This window comes from Scleropages formosus, chromosome 23 (genome assembly GCF_900964775.1).
Source record: "Scleropages formosus chromosome 23, fSclFor1.1, whole genome shotgun sequence".
Lineage (NCBI taxonomy): Eukaryota > Metazoa > Chordata > Actinopteri > Osteoglossiformes > Osteoglossidae > Scleropages > Scleropages formosus.
Genome location: NC_041828.1, coordinates 22,325,855 through 22,341,801, shown reverse-complemented (window position 1 = coordinate 22,341,801; position 15,947 = coordinate 22,325,855). Strand labels below are relative to the sequence as shown.

The 15,947-nt window shown below is 46.1% G+C and overlaps 1 protein-coding gene across 1 annotated transcript in view; it reads right to left on the bottom strand.

Moving 5' to 3' along the window:
- cpne4b (copine IVb) overlaps positions 1 to 15,947 on the bottom strand; it is a 40,154-nt gene that overhangs the window by 15,017 nt on the left and 9,190 nt on the right. The window contains exons 2-5 of the mRNA XM_018741671.1: positions 15,287 to 15,465; positions 5,663 to 5,842; positions 1,367 to 1,438; positions 940 to 1,014 (exon numbers count right to left, since the gene is read on the bottom strand). Coding sequence (XP_018597187.1) covers positions 940 to 1,014; positions 1,367 to 1,438; positions 5,663 to 5,842; positions 15,287 to 15,457 — 498 coding nt within the window. The 5' untranslated portion in view covers positions 15,458 to 15,465. The remainder of the gene's footprint in view (positions 1 to 939; positions 1,015 to 1,366; positions 1,439 to 5,662; positions 5,843 to 15,286; positions 15,466 to 15,947) is intronic.

Here is a 15,947-nt window from a genome sequence, read left to right as displayed (position 1 = left end):
TCCAAAGGCTGCAGGTTCAAATCCCACTTCAGGCTGTAGTGCCCTTGAACAAGGTACTTACCCTAAATTGCTCCAGTAAAATTACCCAGCTGTGTAAGTGCATAAATAAATGTAAGAAGCTTCACATTGTATGTTGCTTTGGAGAGAAGTGTCAGCTAACTCAAGAAATGTAAAAATTTCTGCTAAATGACACTATTATTGTCCAGCTGATTGTTTTATTCAAAGTGACTTCACGTGGCTGAGTATTTCATTGGAATATTTAAACATGTATCCTTTTCCTCTATAACTACCGTGGTTCCCAAGTGCCCAGTGCAGTTTTAAGTAAAAAAAAAAAGAGAATGAAGACTGGGAGGGGGTAGATTTCATTGGAGAGCTGGGTCACGGGAAGCATCCTTTAAGTGCAGTCACCAGCTGTAAACCTACATCCACTTCCACTGGGGTTTTTTTTGTGTGTGTGTGTGTGTGTGTGTGTGTGTGTGTGTGTGTGTGTGTGTGTGTGTGTGTGTGTGTGTACACGTACCCCCTCATTGATTGGTTACAATCAGGATCTGGACCCTTAATTAGCGCCCTGGTTATTAGCGGAGCACAGTAGGATGACTCAGTGGGACTTGTCTAATGACAGATTAGATGGAAAACGCTTCTGGACCCAAACTCACTCTAGCTGTCAGTGCTCTCTGCAGTGCTCCACACCATTCCCACAGGTGGCTTGCTCTCAATTATTCATTTCGACATGTGCTTATTATCCGAAGCAAAAAGATGGAAAGAGCTGGAGAACAATCTAATGTCTTAATTTAGTTATGCTGACTGTGTTTTTTTCCATCACAAGTTCTCTTTGTCTATGATATCCTGACAATGTCAGAGACGTACTGTTTATACCAACAGATATGTAATGATTTCAATGTTAAGTGACCAAGCTCATATTCAGGTGTGATACTGTACCTTGTCATCGAGTTTCCTCGCGCTGAAAGAGAGCTCGACGTAGTCATGGTTCCCAGAGAGCTCTTCTGCAGTCACCTGGAGTTGCAGTGCAACACATATGAATCGACACAGAAAAGCCCTTTCCCCTGAGTGCTGTGCTTTGCTCTCTAACACAGAGATATGGAGCCGTGTGTCTCACAGTGAAAGAAGCTCCCAAAAGGCTTCTGTATTTTTTGCATGTTTAAATTGTACCCAGTGTATGGGTCATCATCAAAGACACATGGCAAGCGGTAGAGCAAAGTGCTCTTGGAGGCACTGTCCTTTGGGGACAGTGTCCAGCGCACACAGCTCAGCTCTTTCCCGAGCACACCAGACAACAAGTAAAACGATGACGGCTGCTTTTGCAGTAAGACGATACAGTGGTGGATCAGGGTGTGGCAGAGCTTACTGTAATTGAGGACTTTCCTGCTGCGTTGCCCTGCTTGAGTAAGGGCTTTGCGAGCTTCCTCTGGGACACGATCTGTGTGAGGGAGACACAGCAGAGGGTGGAGGACAGAGTGAAGTGACCGCACCCATGATGTATCCCACCAATCCGCACACACAGCGCGATGCAGATCCTTCAATGGCACCGATTCTACTCCAAATAGGACTCTGGATATGAAGACTGAAACACCACCACTGGACTGTGTCCATCCTACACAGGGGGTTCATGGACAGCACATGTCTCCACACTCAGCTTTGATTCTGGCAATAATGCTGTAGGAACACCAGACTTCAAGAATGCATGTTTTGCTGATATTCACGGTTTTTAAACTAAAATCTGTCTGCTCCTCTAAGAAAGACCAAAATCTTGGATGGAACAACCTGAGAACATTGTTATTCAGGACTACTACACCTATTTCAGTTTACAGCAACTCTACCAGGAAGCCACCACTACAAAAGCTTTTAATCATAGTGTTACAATCAGCTGCAAAACCTGAAATCTGTATTAGTTGCATCTGCATTTGTGTGTGTTGTGTGTGTGTCTGCGCGTGTGTCGTACTGAAGCCAGTGTAACTGTACCACAGTGCATGGTCTGCTTGGGCTGAGGCTCAATGAAGTAATGAATCTACAGTGTTTGCATTGAAAAAACTACCTATTGTGTGTGAGCAGTGTTCAGCTATCATACATAGTTGAGAGTGATGGCAAGAACTACCGCACTCTACACACTCAAAGACATATTAGCAGAGCTGGTGTAAAGCAAGGAAACGTCCATATCATTTTAATGCATTTTTCTAGGACTCTGGAGTCCACTAACCGAAGGAACTGTGTAAGATGAAACACTGGCAATCCAGCAAAACCTTAGGACTTGCTGTGATTGAGGACAGTAGGATGTAATGGTAGTAGTGATGTTCACTTGTTAGCAACCACATAGGAATTACACAAATAACATTAACTGAAGGCTGTACTAATTGTTTGTCTGTCTATGCCATTTCATTCTAATGTCTGTCTGCGTGTTGGTTTCACTTAATGTGGAGCACAGTCCTTTACACTGAAGTAGTAACAGTGTTTTAAATGCTGTAAACTGGCATCATTGCTAATAAAGGCTTAGCATCTGAGCTGAGAAGTCTCAGGGGACATTGAAGCTCATTTTTATATTGACAAGGCTGGATATTTAAGTTTGCATCCCAGTGAATGGTAGTGGTGTCATCACAATGAATATATTGCCCTGCAGGTGCCCCCTCACATTTTTTCACTATCTGAGTTGAATATTGCACAGATTTTTTTCTGCACAACATTGCACACATTGCACTTTTTTATTTAACCTTTAATATTGGACTCCACATCTGTATTCTGCTGTATATTTGTAACACATCTTTATCATATTTCTGTTATCCCCATTTTTAGACCACTGTATTTTTTTCATCTTTATTTTATTATTTATTCTATCCTATTTTCATCAATTTATACTCTTCATACTTCTGCAGTATGTTTCTAATTTCTACTTTATTTGTATTGCCTTATTTATATTATCTCTTCTATCAGTCTGTATTATGGACAGTCGGAAAAGCATTTCACTGCACGTCTGTCATGGTCGCGTCAGGGAAGCGGCGGACCCAAGTGCGGAGCGGTAATCGTGGTGTCTTCGGGGAAATCCAAGAGAGGAGGTCAGAGGAGGGGCAAAGGGTCTTCGAGGTGCGAACGTCGTAACAGGGAGGGTCCAAAAGGCGAGGTCAGTGTGCAGGCAAGAGGTCGATAATCCGAAGGAGGCAGTAGATCGGGGGAACAAGGGACGGGTTCGGGGAAGGCGTTCAGGAACAGGAAATGGCTGGAGAGGATCGCTAACGAGGAGACAGATCAAGGTTCCGCATCAGCTGGTTGTCCGACGCAGCCTTTTATGCTGCGGTCTGCGTTGGGTCACAGGTGTTCCGTGTTGGTCCGAAGGTGTGGGCGTGGCAACGTCGTACCAAGTATGGTTGTGTATGTGGCAAATGAACTTGAACTTGCATCAGTTTTGCTGACTGATCACTAACATCTGTTTTCCCCTAATTTTGGGGTGCTAAATCCAAAAACAATAGCCATTTTTGTCTAGCATGCCAAGTTTTTTGTACAATTTATACCACTTTTTTTGGAGAAAATTTTTACCAACAATAACCACTGTGAGAGAAACAAGCAGACGTTTGTCTCTATTTCATCAGGGTTTTTTCCACAAATGGGTGACTGTGACCTTCCAGTGAGTGAGTGATATTAGCAGAGTAGTGTTGTGGGTTGGTTTTTGCAAGGTCGGGAATAATAGTGGATCACATCTCCTTCTGTTGTCTGTGCATAGGACAGCACAGCCAGTGCCAGAAGAAAGTGCATACATGATCCTGATGTATTCTGTTATATCTGTGGTTGTTTCACCATATCAAAGCGGAGACAGAATGTCACAGACTTTGTGAGGAAGGCTTATTTTGCTTATTTTGGAATGAAACTGGGTGACCAAGATAAGCCCTGGGCACCACATTCAGTCTGTTGCTCTTGTGTTGAAAATCTGAGACAATGGACTAAAGGAACAAGACAAAGTTTAAACTTTGGCATTCAAATGGTGTGAAGACAGGCAAGGAATTACTTGGATGACTGCTATTTCTGTTTGGTTAACATTTCTGAGTTTAGTTCAAAGACAAAATTGGCAATAAGTTCCAAAAACTGCCACTGGTTATAAGACCAGGTCCCTAGTTCTGAAGAAGTATCTGTTAAAGTTTTCACAGCCTTGACTAATGACACTGATGAGGTTGAACAGTTTTCACCAGCAGAACCATACACAGATGATGAAGAATTTGAAGATCCCTCGCTTGACCCAAAGACACCAAAAGTGTTCACTCAGGGTGAACTGAATCATTTAGTTTGTGATCTTGATTTACACAAGGAGGCTACAGAACTGTTGGGTTCAAGGCTGAGTGTGAAAAATTTACTTGTCCCAGGAACATTTTCATTTTACAGAAATAGGAAGAAGGACCTCATACTTTTTTACTTTGGAGGATGATTTTGTGTATTCCACTAAAGACTGAACCAATCTGATTGCTGAATCCATAAATATTTATGTTCATATATGGTGTAATAAGATGTTATCATACTTATTTCCATATTTAATTACATTTCTCAATTTTTGCCACGGCCACGCCCACACCTTATCCTGCAGCAGCACCTGGCTCTGATTAAGCACCTGGCATTAATCAAAGCACTTGGCTACAAAAACACCTCTCGGCCTCTTCTTGGGTGCAGAATCTCACAGTGCTGGTCTCCTTTGTCCTTGTGGCCTGTTCTTCGTCCCCTGGTTCCTGATCATTTGTCTTGCCTCCCGACTTCAACTATGGATCTTTACTCTCACCCTAACCACCGATTGACCGACTCTTTATCCATCCCCAACAACAAGCACATTCAATCCCTTGGTTCTAAATAAAGGATCCTGCAACTTGGGTCTAGCCTCCCTGTGTCTTCTGTTTGCCATGACATTTATATAATAAATATTTATATTTGCCTTCAGGTCATTTGTTTCTGCTTGCAAGTGTCATGGCAATACAGAATAATATATTATAACATATCTGGAAATGAAAAACCTATTTTGTACAAAAATGTGATGTGATACAATTTTTTGATGGCATTTTTGAAATCAGCAGCCTCAGATTAGCTAAAATCACCACTCTTTAGAAAAACAAGAAGATTTTTCAAGATGCAGGGCAGTGATTTTTGGGATATTACCTCAATGGATATTTAGGATAATATCTCTTGTTATTTATGATACTTTCTCTGCGGTAATTTACGATAGTATCTCTGTGGAAGTTGAGGCATCCATCTCAGGGAATGTTTAGCCTATCATCTGAGTGGATATTCAGACTAGAATCTCAATGGATATTTCAGTTTGCATCCCAGGCAATACTATGGGCAGCACCTCTGTGAATTTTTAGAGTAGCAGCTCAATAGACATTTAGGATAGTATCTCAGTAGCTATCTAGACATGCTGCTCAGTGGATATTAAGGCTTGCATCTCAATGGATATTTCAGTTTACATCCCAATGAATATTATGTGCAGTATCTCAGTAGATATTTTGGAATAGTGTCTCTGTGCATATTTAGGCTTTTTATCTCATTCCATTTCAGTGAACATTCAGGCTGTCATATAAGTTTATAGTCAGGCTAGAATATGAATGTATATTAAGTCTCATATTTCTGCAAATATTTACAGAGGCACTGAGCTGCACATTTCAGTCAGTGAGCAGCCCACCTGGCCCAGTGTACACTCCATAGCTCCCAGAAAGTCAGCCTCCTTCAGGCCATTGTGGCTGCTGCTGATGTCGTGAAGCTCGAAACGCAGCCGCTGCATCTCCTCAAAGTAGAAGTCCACGGTGAACACCTTGGAGAAGACTGGGTTTATGGAACTGCGGATTACCTCTGTCCTGTCCACCTGTAGGAGAGTACCACACATGGGTCAGGTGAAATTATTCTTTTCTCCCACAGACCATAGTGATTGCATGGAACAAGCCAGAATGAAAACGGTCCTGAAATATCAGAGACCATCTAATTTGCTTTGCTGTCCTTTGTAAGGGTTGAAAGAGACTGATGATTTGAAAAAAATAGTGAGAAATGTGGAAAATGACACTGGGCATGTGACACTCGGGGAGTCAACAGTCTTGACTTGTTATGGGGTGGGCTTATGGAATGCTTTTTTTTTTTTTTTTTAGAAACATTAAACAAAGAGTGTAGCTGACACACAAAACAGCTCTTCCATCCACAACGGTCTGAGCTCTGCAATGTCACAAACTGCACTTAAACACTACAACCACACCTGACCCTCACCCTCATCGCTTAATCAGGTGTGACCAATAATCCAAGGTGGATTTGGCCAAACTCCTGTGTGCCACAGTAGCAGACAAAATCAGATCTATTTAACTCCTGTTTTTCATTCCTCTTACTACTGAAAAACATAACTACGACAGGCAGTACAAGTACAACAGGGAGTGGCATGAGCTGTGTTTTTCCTGTCAGGACGACTGAAGCACAAGGTTCAATGTCAGCAATCACAGTGAGGTGTGAAATTGCATTGAGGTGTGAGCCTCATTGGGAAAGTGACAGGGGAGAGAAACAGGGCAGCTGGTGCAAAAAACGGTTCCCTCTGATTTGAACCCCTTCGTACCACGTAGCCTGACATCATTGCAAAGTTCACAATAATGTGAGAAATAATGTCTGGAATTGATCATGTATATCCAGTGTGTGGTCTGACCCCGCATTCCCCCTAAATACTTTTAGTCCTGGTGAGCAGTGACAGCTCACATGGAAAGGTGAACCCCTCAGTATTCTCTAAGTTTCCTACTATTGCACATCCAAGCAATTTGAGGCTCCTAAGAGTCGCTCCCTCACCCACAATCATACGGAAATAATGGAACTACTTTACTGTTATTGAAACCATACCCCAGAGCTGAAATATAATTCATTCATGAAGGCGGATATTCTGATAGTGAAGAAGTCATTCCTATCACCTCATCTGGGAAAGATTACAATAATATTACAGCACATTTCTAAACTAACACCAAGTCCCTCAGAAATGACTCTGAACATGCACCAGTTTTTACATAGACAAACATTATTACAGCTGTAGAAATAACATGCTTCTTATTCACCTTATTAGCTTTATTGTTACTTGAGACTTTGCAGATACACAGAAACATCCTGCAAGACTCATTTTTGTTTAAAATGCAATGTGTTGTATTTCACCAGCTGTTTAAGATTTTGCAGTAAAGAGTTCCATGGGCAGAATGTGTGAAGAGCCAGAGTGGGGACTATGACCACATGCTGTTTCATAAAAAACGTGTGTGCATGCGTGTGGGTGCGTGTGCGTGCGTGTGCGTGTGTGCGTGCTATAGATGCATATAAATTGCAGCAGGTGGAGTAGCAGTTACAGCTGTTGTCTTGCGCAAGAAGGAGTCAGGGTTCAAATCTCTCTTCTTCTTCTCCTACCCTTGGTCAAGGTACAGTACTTACTCTAAACTGGAAAATTACCCACCAGTACAAAAAAGCAAATCAGCATAAGTAACTGAAGACTTTAATTTCTTTTGGAGAAAAGTGTTATATACTTCAGTCACACTGCAGCGCACGGTGGACAACAGATTTGATGTAACTTCCATTCAAAGTTGACTGGACACTGTCAGTATTTAAGTATTTAATTTAGTATGTGAGTGACAGAGAGAGTGTGTTCCACTGATATACGGATGAGTGACCCTTTGTAAGTAGTGTATCTAGCAGTGTAAGTCACCTTGTTGAATAAGGTGTGTGGGCTGATAACACTACATAGAGTTCATTGTAAGTCGCTTTGGAGAAAAGCGTCTGCTAAATAAATAGATGTAAATGTAAATGTAAATATAAGACCAGGGGTTCAAATGGATGAACACATGGGTATTTGTGAATGCACACGTTATGCACATTAATGTTGACCACTTCGATCCAGCTGAATGTGACGGAACACAGGTGTTTCCGACCGCATTTGCAGAATGGCCCACACCTCTGTTTGTGTGTGTGTGTCTGTCCATATTTCAACCTTTACTTGGTTAGGTTCTGTAATACGCCACACAGTGAATTATCTTAGGGTTCAGCGCAGGATTCAGCTCTGCATCAACTGCAGAAACAGCCAGCAGCGAGAAGCAGTTATTTTTATATCTCAGCTTTTATTAATATTAAAAGAACAAGTCAGCACAAACAAGTTGGCTGGTTCTGATTGTATAATAATATTCATTAAAGACATTTTATACTCCGGATCACCTTATTAGTAGGTCAGGCTGAGAATGGGGTGGCTCTGTGCTCATTAGCATTGATGCAAATCCAGTGGGGGTTGCAAGGGAAAAGGAATGGACGGTGCACTCCAGGCCTGCCACACACAAACTTCCCTCCAAGGCGACTCCCGCACCAGAACCATTTCACTGTTAGCACAGCTTGGTGGTTCAAGTTATGTAACCTTCTCAAGGGTACAACAGCAGCTCTGCTGTGAGACAGTTTCCCTTTCACTGTTGTAGACTGTCAGCCCTACAGTCGCTCACAACACCCAAGTTCAGGTCCTTCACCACAAGGGTGCCTGATCGTATCTCCTCCTCACTGCTTTCTCTAATAGCCTCATTGCTCAGTCGACACTTTTCCCCAAAGTGACTTACAGCTCTGCTGATACTGAGAGCTTGTTGTACTGCAGTAACTCAAGCACTTTTCTCAGTGGTACTGCATCAGGGTTTGTCTGAATCCAGTGTTATAAAACTACTGCACTCTGCTGCACCTCATAGTTGGTGACTGTGGTTGGGCACCAGGCACTGAGGAGCCACATGGGCCTCGAGCCAACCACCAGCCAGTCACTCAGGTTGAACTCACAGCTCTAAAGACCTAACCTTTGTCAACACAGTGGAACAGTGAGTAGTGCTGCTGTTTCACAGCATCTGGATGATGCGAGAGCACATGGGTTTGATCCCCTGCTCAGTCTGTGTGGTGTTTACATGTTTTCCCTGTGTCTGCATGGGTTTCCTCCAGGGGCTCTGGTTTCCTCCCACAGTCCAAAGACATGCTGTTCACCCATAGTGTGACATGCCGGTTCACCCATAGTGTGTAAGTGACAGAGAGAGTGTGTTCCACTGATGTAGGGATGAGTGACCCCTTGTAAGTAGTGTATCTAACAGTGTAACTCACCTTGGTGAATAAGGTGTGTAGGCTAATAACACTACACAAAGTTCATTAGAAGTTGCTTTGGACAAAAGTGTCTGCTAAATAAATAAATGTAAAATTGCCAGCAGCTGCCATTCTGCCTCAGTTTGGGGAAATTCCCCATTTGCCCTCACATTCTGTCCTTGGTTTGTCTCATCTGTGTACTTCCCCTGTGATTGGTGCCTCATAATGTGTCTCTCTCATGACCTTCAGCTGCTGTCATCATTTTCATGAGCAGGGAATGAATTTCACTACACTCCTATAGTGGGAATAAAGGTGAACTGAACTAGATCACAGCAGCGGGATGAAAGCAAAATGGCTGATCTCACACATGGGCTCTTCCCACACAGCACAGCAGCCACTGCGCACAGTGTGTGGCCCCTGTGTTATTCCTGCTGATGCAAACAGGGGCACATGACACTGCAGGTCCTAGACGACATGTGATCCAGAAGGGGATGGTCATGTTTTTGCAGTTAGTGCACAGTTGTCCACATCCATGAGGCAGATGGGAACACTCTGGAGAAAGGAACCCATGTATATGGTCTGGGTCCTCCTGCATGAACTCATCTCGTGTAACCAGTGGCATGTTTGTTTAGCTCCTTGGAGTCTGAATCCCAGGAGGGAACCTGCTGCTGTACCTCTGAGGGAAATACCTGCCTACTGGCTTCGGTTGGACAGCCACATGTACAAGTGTCTACAGTCCCTTTCACTGCTTCACTTGTGTTACATTTTTTACTTTTGAACAAGAATTATCTCACATCATGTTACTGTACCGTCATTGGGATTGAGGAATTTTGGAGCTTTTGGAGCTCAGCTGCACAAAGCCATTTGGGAATAGTAATGTTAAGCTCATTAATCTTCATAAATGTTATTTTGATTGAAGGGTTTGAATAGCATTCATATTGTAAATAAGCACATCATCTAACACCACTAGTCTGTGCCTTTTAAAGCCTTTAAAAAGCTGATAAAAGCTAAGGACCCCTCGAAGACAAATGTCTATCAATAAATTCTAAGAAAATATACAATTTATTGCATTGAAAACTGATTTCCTTCACATAAAATTATGTCATAGTTCATTCATATTTTATTAGTATTTTCAACATTTACTACGTAGACAGTGTTTTTTCATAGCAAGCATACGTGACAGATCCCCTGAAGCCTATCCATGTACCTCAAGTCTCAGTTATCACACACACACCGCTGTTTCACTGAAATTGCTTTTCCCAAGCTGGTCGTGGCAAACCAGAGCCTAACCCGGCAACACAAGGCACAAGGCTGGAGGGGACACACCCAGGACAGGATGCCAGTTCACTGCAAGGCACCCCAAGCAGCACTCGAAACCCAGACCCATCAAAAAGCAGGCCCCAGCCAAACCTGCTGCACCACTGCGCCCCCTTCAATCATCACATTTTATGTAAATGAGAAAAATAAAACTGTGTTGCTGTCATGTTTCAAATGTAACACAGTGAGCACTGCTAGCACAAATGGATGTACAGTACTGTAAATGGCAGCAGAAACACATTACACTGCAAAATATTACATACCTGACTCCACTGAAAGCTGACCCAAAGATCAACATTTTATCTTAACACATTAATCTTTGGGAAGCTGCTATTTTGCAAGTCATTACTTATTAGTAAGTATAATATTAAGCAACGTGCATGGTAAAAAAACAGTATAATGATGGTGTGAAGTATTTTGCAGTATACTTTTATTCAGCACAGATGATCATAGCATAGCACAGTATAGTATAGTACATGGTATGGAATGGGCACTGATATGGTATTTTTATACAATGATACACTTTCACACTGCAGTAATATTGTAGGGTGTGGGACTCTGGGTTTGGATGGGGTAAAGAAGGACGCACGGACGCCGTTCATTATGAACGTTTATTAGAACACCGGCACACAGCGAGAGATATCGGTGCAAATCAATGGAAAAATCTCAGTCTGAGATCCTCAAAAACCTGCACTTCAAACCAGCCTTTTCAGCCTTCTTAAAGCTTTGCTTAACCTTCTGACACTCACCCACAGGTACTCACCTCCTTATAATCCCTGTCAGCCTCCATAGCGGTTGAAGAACTATTTTCCATCTTTCCCACAATTCGCATTACTCCCTGTTATTTATATTAACACCTTTTCCCACTCAGACATGACATTCTTCAGTAATGCGGGTCATTACAATATAGCTTGGAAGAGTATGCAGTAATGTAGTGAAATGATGTAGTATGTCATGGTGATGTATAGTTTTTAGTACAGTACAGTAACATATAACAGAATGGAATGGTAGCCATTAGTTGACCGTCTTTGTATCTGTTTTTCTTGCCTTATGTCTGTGTTAAAGTGCTCTGTGTCACTGCATGAGAAGAGCGCTCTATAAAAAATAAAATAATAATGGAATAATATACATTGCAGTGGTAGCATGATGACCCCTCCATGAACCGCCACCTTACCGTGGTGGAGGGGTTTGAGTGCCTGAATGAGTCCAGGAGCTATGTTGCCTGGGGCTATATGCCCCTGGTAGGGTCTCCCATGGCAAACAGGTCCTGGATGACAGACGAGACAAAGTGCGGTTCAAAAACCCCTTATGAAGAAAATAAAATGAGGGCTTTCGTTTACCCCGCCCGGTATGGGGTCACCGGGGCCCCACCCTGGAGCCAGGCCTGGGGGGGGGGTGCTCGCATGCAAGCGCCTGGTGGCCAGGTCTATGTCCACGGGGCCTGGCTGGGCTTAGCCCGAAGCCATGATGTGGAGCCGCTCTTCGGTGGGCTCACCACCTGCTGGAGAGACTGTAAGGGGCCGGTGCATTGTGATTTGGGCGGTGGTCGGGGCCGAGTGCCCGGCCGACCCAAACCTCAGGCGCCAACTCTGGTTTTTGGGACTTGGAATGTCACCTCACTGGCGGGGAAGGAGCCTGAGCTGGTGCGGGAAGTTGAGAGATACCGTCTAGATATAGTCGGGCTCACTTCTACTCACAGCTTGGGTTCTGGAACCACTCTTCTCGACCAAGGGTGGACTCTCCCCTATTCTGGCGTTGCCCAGGGTGAGAGGCGGCGGGCGGTTGTGGGCTTATTAATAGCCCCCCAGTTTAGCCGCCATGTATTGGAGTCTACCCCGGTGAATGAGAGGGTCGTCTCCCTACGCCTTCGGGTCAGGGAACGGTCTCTCACTGTCGTTTGTGCTTATGCGCCTAGTGGCAGTGTAGAGTACCCGGCCTTCTTGGAGTCCCTGGAGGGCGTGCTGGAAAGCGCCCCCACTGGGGACTCTGTCGTTCTACTGGGGGACTTTAATGCCCACGTGGGTAGCGACAGTGACACCTGCAGGGGCGTGATTGGGAGGAACGGCCTCCCTGATCTGAACCCGAGCGGTGAGTTGTTATTGGATTTCTGTGCTAGTCACGGTTTATCCATAACGAACACCATGTTCATGCATAAGGGTGTCCATCAGTGCACTTGGCACCAGGACATCCTAGGTCGGAGGTCGATGATCGACTTTGTAGTCGTTTCTTCTGACCTTCGGCCATATGTCTTGGACACTCGGGTGAAGAGAGGGGCTGAGCTGTCAACTGATCACCACCTGGTGGTGAGTTGGATTCGATGGCGGGGGAAAACGCTGGACAGACCTGGCAGGCCCAAACGCATAGTGAGGGTCCGTTGGGAACGTTTGGCGGAGGCCCCTGTCAGAGAGGTCTTCAACTCCCACCTCCGACAGAGCTTCAACCAGGTCCCGAGGGAGGTGGGGGACATTGAGTCTGAATGGACTATGTTCCGGGGGTGCGTTGGCGCAGTGGGTTGGACCACAGTCCTGCTCTCTGGTGAGTCTGGGGTTCGAGTCCTGCTTGGGGTGCCTTGCAACGGACTGGCGTCCTGTCCTGGGTGTGTCCTCTCCCCCTCCGGCCTTACGCCCTGTGTTGCCGGGTTAGGCTCCGGTTCCCTGTGACCCCGTCTGGGACAAGCGGTTCTGATAATGTGTGTGTGTGTGTGTGTGTGTGTGTGTGTGTGTGTGTGGACTATGTTCCATGCCTCCATTGTTGGGGCGGCAGTTTGGAGCTGTGGCCATAAGGTCTCTGGTGCCTGTTGTGGTGGCAATCCCCGAACATGGTGGTGGACACTGGAAGTAAGGGATGCCGTCAAGCTGAAGAAGGAGTTCTATCGGGCCTGGCTGGCTCATGGGACTCCTGAAGCAGCTGATGGGTACTGATGGGCCAAATGGAGCGTGGCTCTGGCAGTTGCCATTGCAACAACTCAGGCTTGGGAGGAGTTTGGTGAGGCCATGGAGGAAGACTATCAGTTGGCCTCAAAGAGATTCTGGCAAAATGTCTGGCGACTCAGAGGGGGGAAGCGGTGTTCCACGAACACTGTTTACAGTGGAAGTGGTGCGCTGCTGACCTCAGCTGAGGATGTTCTCGGGCGGTGGAAGGAGTACTTTGAGGATCTCCTCAATCCCTCCGACACGCCTTCCGTAGAGGAAGCTGAGGCTGGGGACTCGGAGGGGGACTCGTCCATTACCCTGGCTGAAGTTGCTGAGGTAGTCAAAAAACTCCTTGGTGGCAAGGCTCCGGGGGTGGATGAGATCCGCCCTGAGTTTCTTAAGTCTCTGGATGTTGTGGGGCTGTCTTGGCTGACATGCTGCTGCAGCATCGCGTGGAGTTCAGGAACGGTGCCTCTGGACTGGCAGACCGGGGTGGTGGTCCCTCTTTTTAAGAAGGGGGACCGGAGATTGTGTTCCAACTACAGGGGGATCACACTCCTTAGCCTCCCTGGGAAAGTCTATGCCAGGGTACTGGAAAGGAGAATCCGACCGATAGTCGAACCTCGGATTCAGGAGGAGCAATGCGGTTTTCGCCCTGGCCGTGGAACACTGGACCAGCTCTATACCCTCACTAGGGTGCTGGAGGGTTCGTGGGAGTTTGCCCAACCAGTCCATATGTGTTTTGTGGACCTGGAGAAGGCGTTCGACCGTATCCCTCGTGGCATCCTGTGGGAGGTACTTCGGGATTATGGGGTTCGGGGCTCGCTGCTACGGGCTGTTCGTTCCCTGTATGACCGGAGCAGGAGCTTGGTTCGCATTGCCAGCAGTAAGTCAGACCTGTTCCCGGTGCATGTTGGACTCCGCCAGGGCTGCCCTTTGTCACCGATTCTGTTCATTATCTTCATGGACAGAATTTCTAGGTGCAGCCACGGAACGGAGGGTGTCTGTTTTGGTGGCCGCGAGATCTCGTCTCTGCTTTTTGCAGACGATGTGGTCCTGTTGGCTTCATCAGGTCAAGACTTGCAGCGTGCACTGGGGAGGTTTGCAGCCGAGTGCGAAGCAGCGGGGATGAGAATCAGCACCTCCAAATCCAAGGCCATGGTTCTCATTCGGAAAAAGGTGGATTGCCCCCTCCGGGTTAGGGGGGAGTTGCTCCCTCAAGTGGAGGAGTTTAAGTATCTCGGGGTCTTGTTCACGAGTGAGGGAAAAATGGAGCGGCAGGTTGACGGACGGATCGGTGCGGTGTCCGCAGTAATGCGGTCATTGTACCGGTCTGTTGTGGTGAAGAGGGAGCTGAGTCGTAAGGCGAAGCTCTCAATTTACCGGTCGATCTACGTTCCTACCCTCACCTATGGTCATGAACTCTGGATCATGACCGAAAGAATGAGATCGCGGATACAAGCGGCAGAAATGAGTTTCCTCCGCAGAGTGGCTGGGCGCACCCTTAGGGATAGGGTGAGGAGCTCAGTCACCCGGGAGGAGCTCGGAGTAGAGCCGCTGCTCCTCCGCATCGAGAGGAGCCAATTGAGGTGGCTCGGGCATCTGTTCCGGATGCCTCCTGGATGCCTCCCTGGGGAGGTGTTCCAGGCTTGTCCCACTGGGAGGAGGCCTCGGGGCAGACCCAGGACACGTTGGAGAGACTATGTCTCCCGGCTGGCCTGGGAACGCCTTGGGGTTTCCCCAGAGGAACTGGAGGAGGTGTGCGGGGAGAGGGAAGTCTGGAGGACTCTGCTCGGACTGCTGCCCCCGCGACCCGGCCCCGGATAGCAGAGGAAGATGAGATGAGATGAGGTAGCATGATGAGCAGTAATATTACCGTGTGGAACAATAGACAATGATATGGCAAGGTATGGCATGGTAAGACACAGTGTAGCACACATCAAAGAGCTGTGTAAAGATGGGGGGGATAGAGAGAAAAGCACCTCAAACCATTGTCCATGCGACTGCATCTTGAGCACGACACAGGGGTCCGGCTTGGAGAGTGCGTCCCTGTCTGAGATGCCCTTGCAGGCAACACGCAGCTCCACTTTGGTCAGACACGGGCTGCTGAAGAGGCCCAGCGTGTTAGCTGCCGACTCGTAGATGTTGCTCATGTTCCTGCCTTCAGACACACAAGAACATGGAAAGGTAGATGATGGAAGAGCACGGTGAGCGCTGCACACCGTCATCATCTTTTAGCATTTGTAGAACTGTGACACCTGTATCATTTATGCCTGATGATCCATCACATGTGGTGTCTTTAGTTAATTGTTTTACCAGTATAAAATTATGGATGAGTAATGCCAGTAATGCCAGTAAATGCCAGTAAATGCCAGTAAAACAGAGGTACTTGTGGTGGGTGGTGATGCCAAAACTCTCAACATAATCACGCCAATCTTTACAACAAATGGTATTACCTTCAAGCGTATAGATTGTGTCAAGGATTTGGGTGTCCTGCTGGATGTGAAGCTGTCATTTGTATCGCATGTAAATGCTTTGACTAAGTCGTGCTTCCTTCACTTAAGAAACATAGCTAAACTGAGGCGATTCCTATGTAGACAGGACGCTGAGAAACTGGTTCATGCTTTTGTTTCAAGCAGGCTG